This window comes from Macadamia integrifolia, chromosome 14 (genome assembly GCF_013358625.1).
Source record: "Macadamia integrifolia cultivar HAES 741 chromosome 14, SCU_Mint_v3, whole genome shotgun sequence".
Taxonomy (NCBI): Eukaryota; Viridiplantae; Streptophyta; class Magnoliopsida; order Proteales; family Proteaceae; genus Macadamia; species Macadamia integrifolia.
In genome coordinates this window covers 23935403-23953070 of record NC_056570.1, presented here as the reverse complement: position 1 = coordinate 23953070, position 17668 = coordinate 23935403, and the positions used below count along the sequence as shown (strand labels likewise).

The 17668-nt window shown below is 39.7% G+C and overlaps 2 protein-coding genes across 7 annotated transcripts in view; both read right to left on the bottom strand.

Annotated features, from left to right (window-relative positions):
* Positions 1-1234: 1234 nt before the first annotated feature.
* LOC122061938 (protein JINGUBANG-like) lies at positions 1235-3095 on the bottom strand. The gene has a single exon (XM_042625521.1). It carries the CDS (start codon positions 2913-2915, stop codon positions 1662-1664), a length of 1254 nt encoding a protein of 417 aa, XP_042481455.1. The 5' UTR covers positions 2916-3095; the 3' UTR covers positions 1235-1661.
* A 3060-nt stretch (positions 3096-6155) lies between these two features.
* The window catches only part of LOC122061580 (folylpolyglutamate synthase-like), a 63324-nt gene continuing 51811 nt past the window's right edge, over positions 6156-17668 (bottom strand). For all 6 annotated transcript variants that reach the window (XM_042624922.1, XM_042624927.1, XM_042624926.1 and 3 more), the window contains 5 exons: positions 11871-12185; positions 11679-11757; positions 11311-11466; positions 7335-7531; positions 6156-6424 (listed from right to left, as the gene is read on the bottom strand). In XM_042624922.1, the coding sequence (XP_042480856.1) occupies positions 6365-6424; positions 7335-7531; positions 11311-11466; positions 11679-11757; positions 11871-12185 (807 nt within the window). In that variant the 3' untranslated portion in view covers positions 6156-6364. The remainder of the gene's footprint in view (positions 6425-7334; positions 7532-11310; positions 11467-11678; positions 11758-11870; positions 12186-17668) is intronic.

Sequence of the window (17668 nt, the reverse complement as noted above, 5' to 3'; positions counted from 1 at the left end):
GGGGTGTTGGGATGGGGTGGTGTGTGGGGTTGGGATGTTAGCTCTACAAAAAAGAACTGTGATTAGGTTTGATTAGCCTATGTATTTTATTTCTAATTTTCTATTGATCATTTATCATAAAGCATGGTCTCAACTGATGGGTACTTCTCACATGGTTAAACAAGTTCTTTAACATTAATCAATTGCATGCTATAGTATGTTAGTAATCAGGAGTCTTTCTTTCTTGCTTTTTTCCTTCTTTTTCTTTTCTTAAATTTTTTTTGACCAGTATGCGTTGTTTCAGGAGGCAAAGAGTCATCTGAAATGGTTGGTCCTTTCCCTATTTGGTATTCAACATTCATTCATTATATGCAGAAGTGCCTTTGATGTAGATCCTTTTTAAACCCAATTGTTAATACTTTCCTTCTGAAATGACTAAACTTGGTTCCTTGCACTTTCATGTGGTCCGTCACAAAGTTTTAACAAACAATTTCCGAAATATGGTGTGGGGTGGAGTATTCATTCAGCCTTAGTTTTTTGTTGTTGCTGGATATGGCTGCTCCTCCCTTGCTTTCGAATGGCTTGAAGGGATGTTCTCTCTTTCTGAAGCTTTTGGGTGGACCAGTTGGGCAGGTGCTGTTTCACCTTGGCCTTTTTTTTTTCCACATAGAGATAGATAGATAGATAGATAGAGAGAGAGAGAGAGAGAGAGAGAGAGAGAGAGAGAGAGAGAGAGAGCAACCTTTCTGTTTTAGCAACAAATAAACAGAGTTTTGAAAGCTTCCAAACTAAGGGCAAATGCCCCGGGTTTGGGTCTTGTCTTTTGACTCTTGAGGGCGGTCGCTTTGTGTAAAAATGTCAAAAAGTTAGGATTGCCTCCAAACTCACCCATCCAGGGACCCCACATAGGTGGGACCACCACTGGGCAATGGCCCTTTTTGCAAATTAAGGGCATCTGCTAATCTTGTCTTGGAGCAAACTGTTTGTTCCCATTATTCCATCCATTGTTTTCATAGGAAGCTTTTGGATTCCAGTCAGTCTTGTAGATGCTCTGTGGTCCATTCACTAGGGTCCATCTGGTTTTATGCCGTTCCAAAGCAAAACATTTAGAGTACACCTCAAAGAAGAGAATTCTTCACCAAACTAGGCAAAGATTTGCTTAGGAGGCAAGATGCTACAGCATCATCTTAGAACAACCTCCATGCATGATAGCTGAACATTCTTTGTTTGTACAGGGGGAATGGAATCATGTAAATCCCAAGAAGATAAATGAAATATCAAAGGATTTTATTCATAGAAGGAGAATGAAATCATACAAATAGAAAAAGCAAAAAATATTATTATTTATTTTCCCTTCAATGGAATCTCTGAAAACCCTGATTACATTTTCCACCAAATCAAAAGATACAAATCTGACAAAAAAAAAAGAATACACACTTATTATACACTTATATCAGTATAACAAATCTTTGCTTCAATTCCTTACACTCAAAATCTCTGTATATCAAACCAAGCCCTGAAGACTGATAAGATGAAGAAACCCACCACCAAAAAAGCAACTTTAGGGATGCTAGGGCTTGTTTCTGCATATTTAAAATGGATACAGAAAACCAATCTCTTCTGGAGCATTGCAGGGACCAAATAAACAACAATGCTTCATCTGTCTCTTAACTTCAGGAGAATCAACTTAGCACAAGGCTAGATTTTTCCTCTATGATTTGTTGTATTGGAGAGCTTCCCTCTTTCTTTGCAGACTCTTCCTTGGGAACCCACCAAACCCTCAAGCTTCTGTCAAGACCTCCACTATAGAGCAAGAAGCCACCTCCTACACTATGAGATGAGGCCTGTAAACACTTAACTGGTCCTTCATGCCCCTTTATCACCCCAACACTGTAAATCCCTCCCCCAACCTCTCTCTTCCATATCCCAATTGTCTTGTCAGCTGAACCGCTGCATATATAATCCCCCACTGAACATAAACACAATACAGCCATTTGATGTGCTTTGTGTTCACAGACCAACTTCCAACTACTGAGATCCATGTCTCTCTTCCAACCCATCACACACCCTTCTGACCCAGCTCCATATACCAACCTCCCATCATCACATAAGATCACCGAATTCATGGAAACATCCTTGTGACCCTCCAAGATACCCTTTAAGGAGTGAGAACTCTTTCCGTCCTTTCCCCATACCTTGATCTTCCCATCAGCAGAAGCAGAGTACACCAACCTCTTGTGTGCAACCAACCCATTTATGGCATCGTCATGAGCCCTTATCGATTCCAAGCACTTCAGATCAGAGACTCTCCATACTTTCAGGGTCTTGTCCCATGACCCTGAATAGATCATACCATCGCAGACCGCCAAGCAAGAAATACTATCAGCATGTTCAATCCATAAACGCTTGTGGTTCCGCCGAGTTTGAACATAATTGCTCTGTTTCAAGAACTTCCCCAAGTAATCCTTAGTTGTGGGTAGTGTAGCAACAAGCCTTAATATGTTCTCCGACCTTCTTGACACCTTCCAGACCCTTATCCTACTATCTTGATGTGCTGTGAACACTTTGTTTCCCACAGTTACAAGGGCTTTAACAGAGCCGTCACCCTGTCCAAACTTAGCAAATTGCTTCAAATCAGGTTGTTGCCAGACTATAATGTCCTTACCCTGTGAAGCACTTAGAATGAATTCACCACACAGAGCCAAGCAAGAGACAGATCCAATATGCCCAGATAGAATTGCCAAAGATCGATAGGAACCACAACTGGGTTTGTCCTGAAATCGATATATAACATCTGGAAATTTGAATCTATGTGAGGTTGCAGGGCTTTCATCAGATTCACTGGTGCTGCAACTGCTACTGCTACATCTGGTTGCTGACAGTAATGGGGTTGAAGGTGCATATTCTATAACTGGAGAATCTGTTGAAGAAACCATGTTTAAGGGTTTGGGATGGAAGAAGGTTGAAGAAGAAGAAGAAAGGAGAAAGAGAGGGAGGCAGCCGTTGGAGAAGAATTGAGGAGAATTAGAAATAGGGAGCGGAGCTATGAGAGGGGAGGCCTAACATGGGTCTCGTGCTGAGATGGGTTTTGTATTTTTTAAACGTTGGGGTTAGGAGGTGCAACGGCTACTTTTAAGAAAAGAGAAAAGAAGAAAAACTCTCATGAGATGACTTGAGAGGCTTGGGTTCTTTTGATGGGACCGCCACCTACTTTATTGTTAAGGGTGACGGTAATGTGTGAGGAGAGTATTAATATAAAATATTCCGTACCAAAAACATTCTTTTACTATATGACCAGATTGCCCTTGTAATTAGGGTTTCCATCCTGTATACCCCACAACTAAATGGGTCCCAGGTAACTTTTTCTGGGGGTAATTTGGTAAATTAAATTTGGTGGGCTTTTCTTGGGGGTTTCATGTTATAATAATGTAGTTAGGGTTAGTAAGACCAGCAGCTCAGATGATTGAAGCCACTGCTTTAGACCATAAATTTTAAAATTGGATTAATAGAAAAAAAATGCTTTCGTGCCTTTCTTCATTGTTTCACTATGAAGGTGTCGGTTGCTCACTTTTCAAAATTTTTATGTTATTTCAGTGACATGTGGAAATAGAGATTGGAGAGCTTCTCTCTCTCTCTCTCTCTCTCTCTCTCTCTCTCTCTCTCTCTCTCTCTCTTTATAAACTACTATGAATAAAATGTTTCAGTAGGCCAGACATTCCTCTCATAGGGGATGAATGTTTGTTTCCCTACCAATGAAACTGGTAAGAAAGTGGTGCTTAGCAAAATTGTTTTCTAATGTTCACATGGGTTCAGAAGGAATGCAATAACTATGCACTCTGTTTTAATGGGAAGGTTCAACAAAATAAGAGTTTTATTAAAAAAAAAAAAAAGATCGAAGAAGGTTTTTTTTTTGGAAAAGGAAAAGGGTGTAAACATTGTCGGTGTGTATCATTCTCTGACATTCTCTCTTCTCTCTCATATGTGAGTCTTTTGTGTATGATTCTCTCATGTTCTTATGGTTTCGGCTTAGAAGATTTTATCCCACACTGACAACATATTGATTCCCTATTCAATTTTAAAATTTTCATGTTATACATAGATGAATATTAATATATAAAAAAAAGACTATTAGGTTGTGTGGTGCCTGTGCTTAGACATAAGAAATGCGAAATGATCCCCCTTGCCCCTGTGAAATTAAACATCTAATCCCTATTGCAATGCCCCCTGCATCCGCTCTCATTGCCCTTATGTCGGTGCAGGGCGACGTAGCTTGGTAGCAATCCCTCTCCCATAAAGTTTCTTTGATCCATTGGAGTAAGATACACTAGCTCTTCTATGTCTATCCCTCCCTTTGTCACATGAAACGAACTTGCTTCCCTCCTATGTACGACACTGTTTTGTTGCATCTTGTTGATGCATTCCCTTGTTCCGCTTGCTCAGAGACACTTAAAAAAATAAAAATAAATTATGGCCCAATAAATCCACCAACAAGAATAAGAAAGGTGACTATTCCCCTGGTTGATCAAGAAAGGTTCACTTCTTGAACCAAAACCAACCGGCCAACCCAGCTGGTTGTCTGTCCATCCCATTTTGGCACAATTCTGAAACCATAATACTAAAGAAATTGTGAGGAAACTTTACTGAATTATTTTTGTTGTTTGTTTCTTGTTGGTAGGTTAGGTAAGATTGTTTAGGATTCAAAGAAAGCTCAAGCAAATGTAGGATTTAAAATGAAAATCTTAAATAAACTTAAGCTATTTGAGTGCATGAGAAACATGATCAGTTGGAAGATTATGATATGATCCATTGCTTCCATGATTAAGATTTTAACATGTAATTGTCATACTTAACTGAAGAATTAAGAAAAGCCTTACGTGCTTAATTAATATCGCGCTTTTACGTATTATTGCAGGGGGTGCTGCATGCTTAATCTGTATCACAATGTTAAGTAATTTTTTTGGGTGGTTTAGTTGGTAATGTGTGAGGATGTGAGGAGAATAATGATATGCTTTTTTATTTTCATAATCAGTATTCTCCATAAAGAGGACAGGTTTCTACTTAATGAAACCTACACCAATACTCCTAATTATAGGTCTAGAATGCATCTTCCATTAGATAGGAATGATTAATTTCACTGAAGTTCGCAAATTGACGTGGCATCATCCTATATTATATTAGCAAATCAAAACATCTTTGCTAAATATTGGAAAATTTTGATGATTGTGATATTTTGGTTTGCTTGATTTCATGTTGCATACATGGATTGCAAGGTGAAGCCAAAGAAGTCACTTTGAAGAGATTTCCACTCATAATCAAAGAGATTTAGCCACTACTAAAAATGCTTTTTCAATATTAAATGTAGAGACTACCACTACAAAAGTATCTGAATCATGGACTTCTCAATAGGGGGTTTCATGTTTAGTGGAGAGTTGATGTGGAAGATTTAGACAGTATCGAGGAGCTCCTTTGGATTAGCCAAATGTATAAACCTCTCAATTAAAAATAGGGCAAGAGAACTCTCAAGTCTGAGTATGAAAAACCAGACCAACGGGCTAATGGGACGGCACACCGGGACATATTCGGAGCAAGTGGGGGGGGGGCAGCATGGTTTTTTTGTACCTTACACAGTCTGGGCATTTCCTACTAGAGACTGGCAGGGTTCATTTTCCTCAAAAATAAGTCCTGAAATACAAATTATATGCTTCATTTGAATGAATTCTTGCAGGCTATCCAATCCCCAAATTTGACAATAGAGGGTCACTTCTTTGGTCAAGAGTTCCTACAATATTCATTTGGCGCTCATCTCCCAAAAATACTTAATAAACCATTTTAAGTTGACTGCTGTTAATTCCATTTTTTTCTCTTTCCTCTTCACATTCTTCTTCCCTCATTGTTGTAACCATAGGTCTTCGCAGCTCATAGGACAGATACACTCCCATGTATATCTATGCAGTATACACCCCTCTGGACAGTCATTGATTTTTTGGGATTTGTTTTGCAAGCAACTGAAGCTTGACAGGTGAACATGGGACTTTGGTGTGTACCTGCCACAAATTTTTAACACTATTCAATCTACCATGTGGCAGAACTAAATACCCAACCATCTATCCTGTATGGGTGTTTCACCCATAAATCCTTCACAGTACAGGTACAAAAGATACCACAAAAGATTCACATGGTGAATAAGTTGGGAGGCTCAGTTTGAATTATACTCTAATAATACAGCACTGTCAAATTACAGAAGAAATCACAGAGAAAAATCATTATTTGTGTAGCCAGCAATGTAATGAACCTTGCTTGCTTTAAACAATGTATTCTTGACACTATTCAAGGTGCCAAGATAATGAACTGGGATAAATTTTGAAGTGACTGCTTTTAACTTACATCACCTCCTTAAGAGCTTCAATACATCTCCAACTAGATGCAAGGAACCAGTTACAAGAACCTGCAGGTGCCAAAGAGCAAATATGATATCAGATATATCATAGAAATGAGAAGCCAACAAAACTGCTGGCAAAATGGATACAAGTGAAGCAGAGTAGATGGGAAATGCAGCTCCTGCACCACTATTTCTTGCCATGTGGCATAGTAACTAGATAAATACTGACTGTTGGATAGGAAGAGGACACAACGTAAGGTCAGGTAAAATTTGGGTCCCTAATTCAATTGTAAGACCACCTCAGTGCATACTTTCCCATGGTCAAGAATTGTTCAAAGATCTGCGTATTTTGATCAATTTCTTTGCTTCGTTTTGGCACTTGTAGTCAGATTAGACTCAAACTTGGCACGTCTAGGGAGAGTGGGATCTACTTCTTGCGAAAATTTTGGGCCCCAACTGACCTGTCATGTGACAGATACAGTTGGTGGAGCTACACCTTTATGCAACCTTGTGGGACTTTCACCTGCTCATGTTTTCCTAAAAAGAAGAAAAACTAGCACACTGAGGCATGAATAATTAGGCACACATCATTTTTTGCCTACAACAACAACAACAAACTCATCCTTATCCCATTTTACCTTTTACTACAAACAACAATTCCATTTTTTTTTTCACATTAAATATTCTAAGAAAAAAAAAATTATATTTAAATTGTGCATGCGAAGTTCAGGCAGGCCTGAGTTTCTTCCAGCCCAGCCCAAGCATAAAACAGTCCAGCCTGATATGCCACATGCTTGGCTGCGGCCAACTCCTTCTGACCAGCCCACACCATGTCAGCCATACTTACTACAGAGTCCTTGTCAAAGAAAATTGATAAATGAAGGTAAATCTATCTGCTACTAACAGCTGATATTCCCCAGTTGGAAAAAAGATTACATATAACCAAACAGAGCTTCAAATTCAGATTCAGTTTTACCTGAACTCTTACAGAAGGGTTTTCCTTGACAGAGTCTCTTAACCATTTTATTGTCAATGGCAATGATGGAATCACCGCACTGCAGGCGAAATGTCTGTCTGAAGGATTGCATCTCTGAGGAAAATCTCCATAGAGGGATCCATCAAATGTTAAGGATTCTGGGTTATACTTGTTGGGGTTATCTTCAAGGGTAGCATCTGAAAGATAACATGAAACAGAACAATGTATCTGGTTGTTAGATCCATATTCAAGAGTTATCAATTAGAAACAATCCCCTGTTATGGTCAGTGTTGTTAAAAAGAGAGCTTGAAGAGGCAAGGGCCTGGGGCCTGGACGGGCACCCAGGTGAGTCAATCACCCAGTTTTCTTTGGTGCCTTTAGCGTTGCTTTGGCTTTAGGCAAGGTCCAGCCAGTCAAGCACCCTTGTAAAATTCACAACACAATTAGGAATCTATTTTCTTGTTATGTGACATGCAGTTTGTTGAATCTCATGTAAATTTGGTGCATTTATGTGTCGGTGTGACTCTCTGCAAAATAATCAATTCATAAATAAGGGTGCGCTAGGAAATGGTGAAGCGCTGATTGAGGCTTTCATTTACCTTATATTTGTTATCTATGGTGAAAGAGTCTACCGTAAGGAAGTGCAGCGGTGATTCATGTAAAGATTATAAAGAAGAGGGGAAGGTGAAGTTTTAACACATGAACATCGTTCTCCCCCCCCCCCCCTCCTGCGCGGGTTCTTTATGGAAACTCACAAATGATCAAGCAGTATTGTGGTCCCAATTTACAAAAATAATGGTGAAATTCAGAGCTGCAATAACTGTAGAGGCATAAAACTAATGAGTCATACAATGAAGTTATGGGAGAAGGTTATTGAAACCTACCTGAAAAAGGAAACTACTATTTCTGAGAACCAATTTGGTTTAATGGCAAGAAGATCCATGATAGAAGCTATTTTCTTCCTTAGGAGACTCATGAAAAGATCTGGAGAGGGCAGGAATGATCTCAATATGGTCTTTATTGACCTAGAAAAATGCTACAACAGAGTCCCTAGATACATATACTAGAGAAGAAAAGAGTGTTATATAAATATGTAGACATAATTAAAGATATGTATAATGGTGCGGTGACTAGTGTACGAATGGTGGGAGGGGGGTCAAGGTAGTAAATTCCCAATTACAATTGGACTACATCAAAGATCAGCCTTAAGCCCCTATTTATTTGCGCTTATCATGAATGATTTAACCAAAGCCATACGATATGAGGTTCCTTGGTGTATGTGGTTGCTGATGATATTGTGTTAATGGATGAGAAAAAAAAACAGGGACTAACACCAAGTTGGATTTGGAACCAAAAGGTCTTAAGACAAGTAGAACAAAGATGGAGTAGGTGTGTAACTTTAGCCACACAAAGATGGTTAAAACGTGGTGAATATTAATGAAAGGAAATTCCACAAAGTGATTATTTTAGCTATCTGGGCTCAAATGTAAATAAAGAAGATGATATAGAACATGATGTTCCCCAGAGAATTAAAATAAGATGGATGAAGTGGATAGGTGCATTCAGAGTATAGTGTATCGGTGTATTCTTTTGAAGGTTAAACTAAAATTTTATATGACTGCCATGCGACCGGCTATGATGTATGGTGCGGAATGTTTGACAGTTAAGAAGCATCATATAGATGAACTAAATGTAGTGGAGATAAGGATGTTGAGATGGAGATGTAGCAAAACTAGGAAGGATAAAGAAAGGAATGACCATATTAGAGCTGAGTTGGGAGCTCTTTAAAATGATAAGCTACAAGAGAGTCGTTTGAGGTCGCATGGCCATGTTCAACGGAGGCCTTGGGTTGCTCCAATATGGAGGAGTGTGATTTGTTTCAGATTGAAGGAACTAAAAGAAAGAGGGGCAGGCCTAAAATTACCCTAGGGAGAACTGGTTGTATGACTTTTAATAGAGTTGCTTGGAGAGCAAGGATCCATGTAGTCAACCCCTTTTAGTTGGGATAAGGCTATGTTATTGCACAAATGATCAAGTAGTGGTTAAGCTCAGTTTGAACAACCAGTGTAGTCTCTAGGAACTGTTCTATTCAATTAATTAAAGGCTAAGAGTACTCTATTAGTCTATTTTAATTATGGAGCTCTGACCACATTGATTACTGTGCATTATTATAACTGGTTTTTTACATAATTTCATAACTAGTTTTTGTCTTTATTAGTTTGTACATCATTTAGTTATAATAAATAAAGTCTGTGTTTAGTTCAAAATTCTAAGTGATACAAAACATATTTTATTTTGCTAAAGAAAATAGAGTACCGATTCAATTGGGAGCTGGCCTTGCCTAGTACTAGATGCCTCACATTATAAGGCCTCCTCACTTTGGCAATGTTTTTTCCTTAACTGCTTATAATTTCTTCCGCATCTAGAATTAACACATAACGGGATAAAGATATCTTTGGCTTGATCAAGCCTAATGACTGTTTTGCTGAATTAAGTTGTTGGATTGATTCTAAAGCATCATGGGATAGTACTTTATCTGCCCTAAGTCTATCGAAGTCAACATTTTTAATTGATTAGTTATTCTCATTCCATTAAAAGAAACAATAAACTCAGCCTTATCCCAACTTAATGGGGTCAGCCACATGGATCCATACAAAAGAAAGTAGGGAAAAATGAAGTCCAAACAAAATAGAGGGAAACTAAGAGAGATGAAAATGAGAGTTGAAAAATGAAAGATAAAAGAGGAAAGGTTTTCTATAGAGCCAAACGAGGATAAGAAGAAGATAGCATTAAGGAAGAGAGCAACCACGAGCGATGATAGCAGAAGAATAAAAAAAAGAAAAAGGATGCAACTAAATTCAAGATGAGAGCTGCTAGCAAGCAGAAGCGTGGAACTAAGCAAGCAAGTCAAGTATAAACAATTTTTAATTGATTGAACCTTGCTCTATCCAAGGTGAGGTAGCACTTGCCATAGTCCCCTTGTTTACTTAAATAATAGGATGAATGCCATCATCTCTGTCCTTGCGATTCCTAACCCGCTTTCTGAATCAACCGAATATTGCTTCCTCAATGGAAGGTAAGATGAAAGAGGCAAAGCCCAGCAAGTCAGGAGAATCTCATATAAATGGGGTCGACATGGATCCTTGCCCCCCAATAGGTGAGGTCATACTAAAGGGGATTAAATGGAAAGAAAATGCACACACAATAGATAGGGCCAATTGTTGCCTAAATTTGTTGACCCGTGCACTGATACCAAGCTATTGCTGGACCTTCTCCAAGAAATTCCTATAGATCATGCTATGTAAGTCCCTTCTATAAGTCGGGAAATTCTCTTCAAGTTTGCTGACTGCTATTCATCCTAGTTATTCATAGAAAATAAATGAATAAATAATATGATGTAGCAAATTAGGATGGTTATCTTTCCAACAAGGATAGTCGTGATTGCCCTTCAACTGTATGTTTGAAAGCAAGGAAGAGATCAACAAAGAAACAGAAAAAGATCTTGCCTTCAAGTACCTCCTATAATCTGGTTGGTTTGAAAAGCACACCACTTTAGGAGGGTCATCTAATCCATGTCCCCGTCATCATCTTTGCAAAAACCCAAAGTTAAAAATCCATTCTGTTGGCAGCTATTACTCAGATTTGTATTTATCATTGTCAGTTCTAGTCAAGCCTCCATAAACCATAAATCTAAAATAGGTCCTGAGGATAAGTCAGAGAACAAATTCTGTGGATTTTTAAGTTACCCTTGATATCCCCAAAAAAGATTTTTTCAGGTTGGCTAGAATATTCCTGGCACAAGGCCAACATTTCAACCAAAATATATTCTATTGATCATAACCATGCAGTATAACTATTACCAGAGGCAGCAGACAAAATTGCAAGTATTGTACGAAAAAATATATTCTCTCGATCATCAGCATGCAGTATAACAATTTCCAAAGGCAGCAGATAAAATTGCAAGTGCTGCCTTTACCTTTCCCATGCATTATCTTCTCCCAAATTCTCTGGAGGGTGAATTGCCAGGACAAGTCTTTAGTAGAACAATCTGTGGGCATGACAGTAGCACCAGAAGTGACCTTGTTATATGTTGACATACTAGGAACAAAAAGAGCCTTAGAAAAATGAATACCTGGCCAAGTAAGAACAGAAACCAACAACATTTATCAGCACAATATAAATAATTTCTTATATAAAAAGAGAAGAAGGGGGGTGGGGGGAAGCGAAGTAGGAGATCATTAAGCATCCAAAGGGTCTTTGTTCAAAGAAAAAGATTCAGAAGACAAGGGCCAGTCCAAGAATGGAAAATCCTTATAATACTATTTCTGTGTAGTGAGGAAGTACCGGAAGAAGCACACGTATTGACAAGCTGTGGAAGCAGAGCCTTAGGGTCTCTTGTGTCCATGCAATTAAATAGAAGAACCTAAAGAGAATGTTTGAACTGTGAATGTAAAAGGAACATAAAAGAAGCTTTGTAGAAAATAAGATGTCCATGAGTACAATTACTACCACAGAGCATTTGATAGGGGTCATTACCTGCTTTGACGTTCTCTCTGATCCAACAAAATTCTGTTTTCCATGTTGAGCGGCACAATTACTCCACAATTCTTTCACTTTTTCATTCCCAGAAGAAGAAGAAGAAGAAGATATATTTTCTTCTTTTACAGTGCTGGAGAACCACTTTGCACAAACTTCCATACTTTCAGGACTGTGAGCACCATCCAAGTAAAAAATCAGATCTCCATAAGAAATTTCTTCACTAGTATCATGAACAACCTGAGCCCGTCCAGAAAGATATGCAGTTGAAAGACCTCTGAGAAATTCCTCTGGCAGATCTGATGAGCTGCTTTCCTGATTTGAAATCTACTATGTTAGGCAGTTTTTAGATATGGAAAGCAAATAAATAACAACTAACAGCTTCCAGAAGGAGGAACATCCCCAATGGCTCCTCATTATCACAATGAGACTAATCATGGAAGGGTGAAAATATAATAAGGTTGTAGTATGACAACTGTTGAGATTAAGGAATTAGCGCTAATCTCAGGACCCGATAGGGGCCTTTTGGTACTATCGGGTTCCTACTTGGCTTTTAGGGTTTTATCCTTATGTAAGGGGGCAGTCTTGTAATTTGGGTTTATTGTTTTATGCTATAAATATAACATAATAACCTGCGATCAGTCTCATTCTGGACTGATCGTAGGCTGCTCTGTTTTGGACTGCTATCGGCTTCATCTTCTTCTCTCATTCTCCTTCCTCTTCTCTTCTTCTTCTCTTTTCTGGTTTCTGGCTTTGGTTACAAGGTTTAATATTGCAACATGGTATCAGAGCAGGTCTAAATCACATCGATTGGCTAAACACAAATCATCGCTGCTGATTTTGACCTAGAGGTATTGTTTTTCTGGTGTGCAGCCACCTCTTTGCTGCATCTATTACCCGGTTTGACCTAGTTATCATGATATAAGTAAAAATAGGTCTCTTATTTATTACTACTTGCTTCGTATGTGTACTGGTTGAGGTCAAGACTTCTCCCTCCCTGTTTTTATTGCTGCTGCCCCTATTTGTGGGCTGATTTACTATTGACATTAAAGTACTGCTGTCTGCTGTTTTATCTTCCTATGCTACTACCTTCTCTAGCATATTTGTTTGGTCTTCTATCAAAGCTAGCTCGACCCTAACTGCTGCCCCTATCGGATCAATATTTTTTTCCTGGTGTTTGTGGTGTCCGATTGCTTACTGCTGCTGGTTTTGCAGATCTGATTTGTGGGAGATTATTATTTGATTCTCATGGCTGAGATCAAAGCCCCTAACCCTACTACTACTACTACCTCTTCTACCTCAGACAATGTGAATGTCCAGATTACATCTATCAAGCTCAAGAGCAGCTCGAACTACCTTCTTTGGGCTCAGTCGGTCAAGGTTTATCTAATGGCAAAGGATAAGCTTGATTACACCACCTCTGATCCTCCCAAGGAATCTGACTCTGGTTATACTCAGTGGCAGAAAGAGAATGCTTTAATCCTCATATGGTTATAGAACAGTATGGAACCAGATGTCGCTGCTAATGTTATGTTTCATAGTACTGCAAAGGGAGTGTGGAATGACTTGAAGGAGACCTACTCTCAGGAGAAGAACATGACTCGTATCTATGATATCTACGAAAAACTGTTTCAGTTTCACCAGTCAGACAAGCCACTTGCAGAATCTTATAGTACTTTCAGGGGTATGGTTGAAGAACTCAATGTCTTCCAATGTCTTCCAACCCTTGACAATTGACATTGATAAATTTAAGGCTCAGCGTAATGAGTTATTCGTCTCCTAGTTCTTGGCTGGTCTGAACAATGACTTGAAGACAGTGAAGGGTCACTTATTGGCAGGGGATACTGTGCCTACTCTGAATGATACCTACTCACGATTGCAGCCAATTACCTCTTCCACAAAACTTGATCAGTCTTCCAAAGACAATTCTACCTTTCATGCCAACCGTGGAAGTGGTCGCGGTCGTGGGGGAGGACGTGGGTAGGCTAGTCATGGATCTGGTGGACAATCCTCCGACCGTACAACTCGTCAGTGTACTTTTTACGGAAAGCCCAACTATAATGTGGAGACTTGTTGGGAAAAGCATGGCAAACCAAAGTGGGCAACACAGTTAGCTAATCATGCAGTGTTAGATGAGGGTACGGACATAATGGCTCCCGCTGACACTAAACCAACACCTTCAGGAGATTCAGCTACCTGCTTGCGCAATGACATCAACCAGTTGCTTCAGCACTTGCACACTCTTGAGGCATCTGCTAATACATCTACTAGTGCGTCCACATCCACTGCTACCCTAGCCCACATAGGTACCTCAGCCCTTCTTACTACTACATCTACCCCCTGGATCATTGATTCAGGTGCTTCTGCACATATGACCGGTAAGTCATCACTTTTTAAGGACTTTTCTACTAGTTCCAGTTCTTACTCTGTGATCCTTGCTAATGGTGCTTCAACACAAGTTCTAGGTCACGGTTCAATCTCACCTACCCCATCCATAAACTTATCTTCTATCTTACATGTTCCTCAATTTCCATTAAGTCTTCTCTCTGTGAGTCAATTAACTAGTTCGTTAAATTGCTTAATAACATTCTTTCCTTCTTACTATGTCTTTCAGGATCTTCACACGAGGAAGACAATTGATGGAGGGCGTGAAAAGAATGGATTATATTACCTCAACAGCGGCTGTCCTACCTCTTCTGCTGCTGCTACGGCTGTTGGGGACATCACTCCTTTCCAATGGCGTTGTCGTTTAGGTTATTTGTCGCTTTCTAGGTTACAACTTTTATTTCCTAGTTTTAAGTCTACTCTTAGGTTAGAGTATGAGGCTTGTGAGTTGGGAAAACATCACCATGTGTCATTCCGATCTCGCTCTGTGTCTCGTAGTCCGTCTTTATTTTCTTTAGTCTACTCTGATGTATGGGGTCCTTGCAGAGATAGTAATAGATTTGGGTTTCGGTATTTTGTGACTTTTGTGGATGATCACTCTCGCCTTACATGGCTTTACATGTTAAAGGACAGGTCTGAATTTTTACATGTATTTACAAAATTCCATAATGAAATAAAGACTCAGTTTGACATTCCTATTAAAATCTTTTGTTCTGATAATGCTTTAGAATATGCTCAAACTGATATTTCTGATTTTTGTGACACTCATGGGATGATCCACCAAACTAGTTGTGCCTATACTCCACAGCAAAATGGAGTAGGAGAGCGCAAAAATGGCACCTCCTTGAGGTTGCTTGAGCCATGATGTAATATATGCATGGTCCTAAGCATTTTTGGTGTGATGGTGTCTTAACTGCATATCATTTGATTAACCGCATGCCATCTTCTGTTTTGTCCGACAAATCACCCTTCTTTGTTATGTTCCCTAATTTATCGAGTTTTCCTGTTCCTCCTCGGGTTTTTGGGTGTGTACTTTGTTCATAATTTGCACATGCAAGTTGATAAGTTGTCTCCTAGGTCTACTAAATGTTTTTTTTTTTTTTTTTGGGCTATTCTTGTACTCAGAAAGGGTACAAGTGTTATGACCCTACTACACAGGAACTTTGTCAGTGCCGATGTGACCTTTGAAGGTACTTCATTCTACCCTCCTCCAGTGCCCTCGTCTAGTGTATAGTGGTATTCTCTATCTCCTCCACCCATACCCTCCCTTATACCCTTCCCTGATGCTCCTGATGCCAGTGACTCCCCTCCTTTATAGGTTTATCAGCGCAGGAAGAAGATTGGACAGCCAAGTGGCGAGGAATTACTCCAGATGCTTCACTCCTTCCACTGCCGGCTTCCTCTGGTGAAGCTCCTCTTCCTCCTCCGTCTGATGACTTACTAATTGCGTACAGGAAAGGTACTCATTCTTGCACTCACAAATCTATGGTTGTGTACCCTATTGATAAATTTGTGTCTTTATCTCATCTTCCCTCTCCTATCCATGGTCTTGCCCAATCTCTTTCCACTAACCCTATTCCTCGTACCCATACTGAGGCCCTCTATATCCCTGGATGGAAGGCTTCCATGGATGAAGAAATGGATGTTCTTTTGAGTCGTGGTACCTGGAGTCTGGTAGATTTACCTCCTGGTAAGGATCTAGTGAAGTGTCACTGGGTGTACACTGTTAAGTATCATTCTGATGGATCTATTGAGAGGTTGAAGGCCGGTCTGGTTGCTAAGGGGTATACTCAGACATATGGTGTTGATTACTTTGAGACCTTCTCCCCGGTTGCTAAACTGAATTCTGTTTGTCTTCTTATTTCTCTTGCTGTCAACCTTGATTGACCCTTATTTCAGTTGGATATCAAGAATGCCTTCTTGTATGGTGATCTACAGGAAGAGGTGTATATGGAGCTACCTCCGAGGTATGTTCCTCAAGGGGAGAGTACAGGTCGTGTGTCACTTACACAAGGCTATATATGGGCTGAAACAATCTCCTCAGACATGGTTTGACAAGTTTAGTGCTACCATAGTTACTTGTGGTTTTTCTCAGTGTTATTTTTATCATTCTGTGTTTGTTCGTCGCAAAGGTGATAAGTTGGTTGTCTTGGTTGTATATGTTGATGACATTATTCTGACTGGTAATGATGAGGCAGGAATTTTTGAAATAAAAGATCATCTCCAACACTATTTTTAGACAAAGGATCTAGGCCAACTTCATTATTTCCTTGGGATTGAAGTAATCTGCTGCAAGAAAGGGATCAGTCTGTCTCAAAGGAAGTATGTGGTGGATCTTCTATCTGATACTGGGATGCTTGCATCCAGACCTGTTGATATTCCTATAGATCCTCACCAAAAGTTTGGTGTGGATGATGGGAACCCCTCCAGGATGTGCATCAGTATAGGAGCTTGATTGGCAAGTTGATTTACCTCATTGTGACTCGTCTTGATATTTCCTATGCCGTTGGAGTTCTTAGTCAGTTCATGTAGTCTCCTCAGAAAGCACATTGGGATGTTGTTGTTCATGTTCTGCGCTATCTCAAAGGTGCCCCGGGAAAAGGGTTGATTTACCGTCCTAATCGGCATATGGACCTAGTGGGGTATTCTGATGCTGATTGGGCTGGCTCTACTAGTGATCGGAGATCTACTATTGGATACTGCACATTTTTTGGAGGTAATCTTGTTACGTGGCGCAACAAGAAGCATACTATTGCTCGGTCCAGTGCAGAAGCTGAGTATAGAGCCATGGCTCATACCACTGCTGAGTTGATGTGGCTACGGTCGTTACTTTTGGAGCTGGGATTTCCAATGACGAAGCCTATGAAAATGTATTATGATAACCAAGCTACGGTGTATATTGCTAGTGGTCCGGTTTTCCATGAGAGAACTGATGAGCACATTTGTGTGAAATCTAGGGTAGTAAAACATGCATTTTACATATTTAGAATGGAGCTACCTTGGGTTTTACTCTCTTTTTGCAGGTTTTATATTTTCAAGGCCTTAAGGACTATCGGGTGCTATATCTCCAATTTTACACGTAAAGAGGTCCTATTTCTTTTCATGGTTGCGAAGAGGACAAAATTCTGAGCAAGATGGACGTGTCCAATTAAAAGTACGCATTCATTTGGTTACTCGTACAAGTGATTATTCTTTTCAGGCCAGAAAAAGAATAATGGATCAGAACTGAACCGAGATGCAGAACCAGCCCGTTTGCAATTGTCTCAGAGGCACAAGGAATACTCCAAATGCCAACAAGGATCGATGGACCACATCCTTAAGTGATTGAAGATTCGTTTTTGGTAACAACAACTACCTAGTGTAGTTGGTGAGCTATGGTGTGCAAAATTCCCTTGCTCACCAAGAGGTCTCAA

Excerpts from the sequence above, each read along its gene's own strand:
- LOC122061938 (XM_042625521.1), bottom strand. The coding sequence starts at position 2,915 with ATGGTTTCTTCAACAGATTCTCCAGTTATAGAATATGCACCTTCAACC.